This window comes from Chanos chanos, chromosome 9 (assembly GCF_902362185.1).
Source record: "Chanos chanos chromosome 9, fChaCha1.1, whole genome shotgun sequence".
Classification (NCBI taxonomy): Eukaryota; Metazoa; Chordata; class Actinopteri; order Gonorynchiformes; family Chanidae; genus Chanos; species Chanos chanos.
In genome coordinates, this window is record NC_044503.1 from 37,236,019 (window position 1) to 37,241,018 (window position 5,000).

At 41.7% G+C, this 5,000-nt stretch overlaps 1 protein-coding gene across 1 annotated transcript in view; it reads left to right on the forward strand.

Annotated features, from left to right (window-relative positions):
- LOC115821739 (protein NLRC3-like) overlaps positions 1-5,000 on the forward strand; it is a 28,348-nt gene that overhangs the window by 22,109 nt on the left and 1,239 nt on the right. Inside the window, exon 10 of the mRNA XM_030785536.1 lies at positions 4,486-4,523. Coding sequence (XP_030641396.1) covers positions 4,486-4,523 — 38 coding nt within the window. The remainder of the gene's footprint in view (positions 1-4,485; positions 4,524-5,000) is intronic.

Below are 5,000 nucleotides of genomic sequence, written 5' to 3' on the forward strand. Positions count from 1 at the left end.
TATCTCTCTCACACACACACACATAAACATACACACACTGAGTCTTTATATCTCTCACACACTCACACATAAACATACACACACTGAGTCTTTCTATCTCTCTCACACACACTCACACATAAACATACACACACTGAGTCTTTCTATCTCTCTCACACACACACACATAAACATACACACACTGAGTCTTTCTGTCTCTCTCTCACACACTCACACATAAACATACACACACTGAGTCTTTCTCTCTCTCACACACTCACACATAAACATACACACACTGAGTCTTTCTCTCTCTCACACACACACACACATAAACATACACACACTGAGTCTTTTTGTCTCTCTCTCACACACTCACACATAAACATAGACACACTGAGTCTTTCTCTCTCTCTCACACACTCACACATAAACATACACACACTGAGTCTTTCTCTCTCTCTCACACACTCACACATAAACATACACACACTGAGTCTTTCTCTCTCACACACTAACACACTGTCTCTCTGTCTCCTACACATATTACTGTGTGTGGCTGTGTTTAGGTGAGAAAGATATTATGTTTTTATGTGAGAGAGAGAGAGAGAGACAGAGAGAAAGAGAACTTGCGTGTGTCTGTGTGTGTGTTTTTATGAGAGAGAAAGAGAACTTGTGTGTGTTTGTGTCCGTGTGTGTGTGAGAGAGAGAACTTGTGTTTGTTTGTGTGTGTGTGTGTTTGAGAGAGAGAAAGAGAACTTGTGTGTGTTTGTGTCTGTGTGTGTGTGAGAGAGAGAACTTGTGTTTGTTTGTGTGTGTGTGTGTGAGAGAGAGAGAGAGAAAATGTGAACTTGTGTGTGTTTGTGTGTGTGTGTTTCAGAGAGAGAAAGAGAACTTGTGTGTGTGTCTGTGTGTGAGAGAGAGAGAGAGAAAAAGTTAACTTGTGTGTTTTTTTGTCTGTCTGTGTATGTGTGTGTGAGAGAGAGAGAAAGAGAACTTGTGTGTGTTTGTGTTTGTGTGTGTGTGTGTTTGAGAGAGAGAAAGAGAACTTGTGTGTGTCTGTGTGTGTGTGTGTGTGAGAGAGAGAGAGAGAACTTGTGTGTGTTTGTCTGTGTGTGTGTGTGAGAGAGAGAAAGAGAACTTGTTTGTGTCTGTGTGTGTGTGTGAGAGAGAGAGAGAGAGAGAGAAAGTGATCTTGTGTGTGTTTGTGTCTGTGTGTGTGTGTTTCAGAGAGAGAAAGAGAACTTGTGTGTGTGTCTGTGTGTGTGAGAGAGAGAGAAAGAGAACTTGTGTGTGTGTGTGTTTGTGTGTGTTCGAGAGGGAAAGAGAACTTGTGTGTTCTTGTGTGTGTGTGAGAGAGAGAGAAAGAGAACTTGTGTGTGTTTGTGTCTGTGTGTGTGTGTGTGTGAGAGAGAGAGAGAGAAAGAGAACTTGTGTGTGTTTGTGTCTGTGTGTGTGTTTGAGAGAGAGAAAGAGAACTTGTGTGTGTTTGTGTCTGTGTGTGTGTGTGAGAGAGAGAAAGAGAAGTTGTGTGTGTTTGTGTCTGTGTGTGTGTGTGAGAGAGAGAAAGAGAACTTGTGTGTGTTTGTGTCTGTGTGTGTGTGAGAGAGAGAGAGAACTTGTGTGTGTTTGTGTCTGTGTGTGTGTGTGAGAGAGAGAAAGAGAACTTGTGTGTGTTTGTGTCTGTATGTGTGTGTGAGAGAGATTAAGAGAACTTGTGTGTGTTTGTGTCTGTGTGTGTGTGAGAGAGAGAGAGAACTTGTGTTTGTTTCTGTGTGTGTGTTTGAGAGAGAAAGAGAACTTGTGTGTGTTTCTGTCTGTGTGTGTGAGAGAGAGAGAAAGAGAACTTGTGTGTGTTTGTGTCTGTGTGTGTGTGTGTTTGAGAGAGAAAGAGAACTTGTGTGTGTTTGTGTCTGTGTGTGTGTGTGTTTGAGAGAGAAAGAGAACTTGTGTGTGTTTGTGTCTGTGTGTGTGTGTGTTTGAGAGAGAAAGAGAACTTGTGTGTGTTTTTGTCTGTGTGTGTGTTTGAGAGAGAGAACGTGAACTTATGTGTGTGTGTGAGAGAGAGATAAACATACACACACTGAGTCTTTCTATCTCTCTCACACACACTCACACATAAACATAGACACACTGAGTCTTTCTGTCTCTCTCACACACACACACATAAACATACACACACTGAGTCTTTATATCTCTCACACACTCACACATAAACATACACACACTGAGTCTTTCTATCTCTCTCACACACACACACATAAACATACACACACTGAGTCTTTATATCTCTCACACACTCACACATAAACATACACACACTGAGTCTTTCTATCTCTCTCACACACACTCACACATAAACATACACACACTGAGTCTTTCTATCTCTCTCACACACACACACATAAACATACACACACTGAGTCTTTATATCTCTCACACACTCACACATAAACATACACACACTGAGTCTTTCTATCTCTCTCACACACACTCACACATAAACATACACACACTGAGTCTTTCTATCTCTCTCACACACACACACATAAACATACACACACTGAGTCTTTCTGTCTCTCTCTCACACACTCACACATAAACATACACACACTGAGTCTTTCTCTCTCTCACACACTCACACATAAACATACACACACTGAGTCTTTCTCTCTCTCACACACACACACACATAAACATACACACACTGAGTCTTTTTGTCTCTCTCTCACACACTCACACATAAACATAGACACACTGAGTCTTTCTCTCTCTCTCACACACTCACACATAAACATACACACACTGAGTCTTTCTCTCTCTCTCACACACTCACACATAAACATACACACACTGAGTCTTTCTCTCTCACACACTAACACACTGTCTCTCTGTCTCCTACACATATTACTGTGTGTGGCTGTGTTTAGGTGAGAAAGATATTATGTTTTTATGTGAGAGAGAGAGAGAGAGACAGAGAGAAAGAGAACTTGCGTGTGTCTGTGTGTGTGTTTTTATGAGAGAGAAAGAGAACTTGTGTGTGTTTGTGTCCGTGTGTGTGTGAGAGAGAGAACTTGTGTTTGTTTGTGTGTGTGTGTGTTTGAGAGAGAGAAAGAGAACTTGTGTGTGTTTGTGTCTGTGTGTGTGTGAGAGAGAGAACTTGTGTTTGTTTGTGTGTGTGTGTGTGAGAGAGAGAGAGAGAAAATGTGAACTTGTGTGTGTTTGTGTGTGTGTGTTTTTGAGAGAGAAAGAAAACTTGTGTGTTTTTGTGTTTGTGTGTGTGTGTGTGAGAGACAGAAAGAGAACTTGTGTGTGTCTGTGTGTGTGTGTGTGTGTGTGAGAGAGAGAAAGAGAACTTGTTTGTGTCTGTGTGTGTGTGAGAGAGAGAGAGAGAAAGTGATCTTGTGTGTTTTTGTGTCTGTGTGTGTGTGTGAGAGAGAGAGAAAGAGAACTTGTGTGTGTTTTGTCTGTGTGTGTGTGTGTTTGAGAGAGAAAGAGAACTTGTGTGTGTTTGTCTGTGTGTGTGTGTTTCAGAGAGAAAGAGAACTTGTGTGTGTGTGTGTGTGTGTGTGTATGTGTGTTTGAGAGAGAAAGTGAACTTGTGTGTGTTTGTGTTTGTGTGTGTGTGTGTGTTTGAGAGAGAAAGTGAACTTGTGTGTGTTTGTGTTTGTGTGTGTGTGTGTGTTTGAGAGAGAGAAAGAGAACTTGTGTGTGTTTGTGTCTGTGTGTGTGTGAGAGAGAGAACTTGTGTTTGTTTGTGTGTGTGTGTGTGTGTGAGAGAGAGAGAGAGAGAGAAAATGTGAACTTGTGTGTGTTTGTGTGTGTGTGTTTTTGAGAGAGAAAGAAAACTTGTGTGTTTTTGTGTTTGTGTGTGTGTGTGTGAGAGACAGAAAGAGAACTTGTGTGTGTCTGTGTGTGTGTGTGTGTGAGAGAGAGAGAGAGAACTTGTGTGTGTTTGTCTGTGTGTGTGTGTGAGAGAGAGAAAGACTCAGTGTGTGTATGTTTATGTGTGAGTGTGTGAGAGAGAGACAGAAAGACTCAGTGTGTGTATGTTTATGTGTGAGTGTGTGAGAGAGATATAAAGACTCTGTGTGTATGTTTATGTGTGTGTGTGTGTATGTGTGTTTGAGAGAGAAAGAGAACTTGTGTGTGTTTGTGTCTGTGTGTGTGTGTGTTTGAGAGAGAAAGAGAACTTGTGTGTGTTTGTGTCTGTGTGTGTGTGTGTTTGAGAGAGAAAGAGAACTTGTGTGTGTTTGTGTCTGTGTGTGTGTGTTTGAGAGAGAGAACGTGATCTTGTGTGTGTTTTTGTCTGTGTGTGTGTTTGAGAGAGAGAACGTGAACTTATGTGTGTGTGTGAGAGAGAGAGAACTTGTTTTTGTGTGTGTGTGTGAGAGAGAGAGAATTTGTGTATATGTGTGTATGTGTGTGAGAGAAAGAGAACTTGTGTGTGTGTGTGTGTATGTGTGTGTCCCATTCTTTATCTGTTCTGTGTTTTCTGTGTTTCAGTGTTCATTGGATTAGAAAACGACGAGAGCTAATAGAGTGTAAGTACACACACACACACACACACACACAGACAGAGTTGAGAGTGTGTGATGTGTTTTCTCCTCTAATTTCTCTTCTTCTCTGTAGATGCCTGTGATCTCACACTGGACCCAAACACAGCAAACACACACCTCTCTCTGTCTGAGGGGAACAGAAAGGTGACATGTGTGATAGAGAATCAGTCGTATCCTGATCATCCAGAGAGATTTGATTACTGGTGTCAGGTCATGTGTAGAGAGAGTCTGACTGGACGCTGTTACTGGGAGACTGAGAGGAGTGGAGATGATGGTGTTTATATATCAGTGACATATAAAGGAATCAGGAGGAAAGGAGACAGTGACGACTGTAGGTTTGGATACAATGAAAAGTCCTGGAGTCTGGGGTTTTATGGTTACAGTTACTCTGCCCGTCACAATAATCAGGAAACTGTCATACCTCACCACCCCTCACACACACTCAGAGTAGGAGTGTATCTG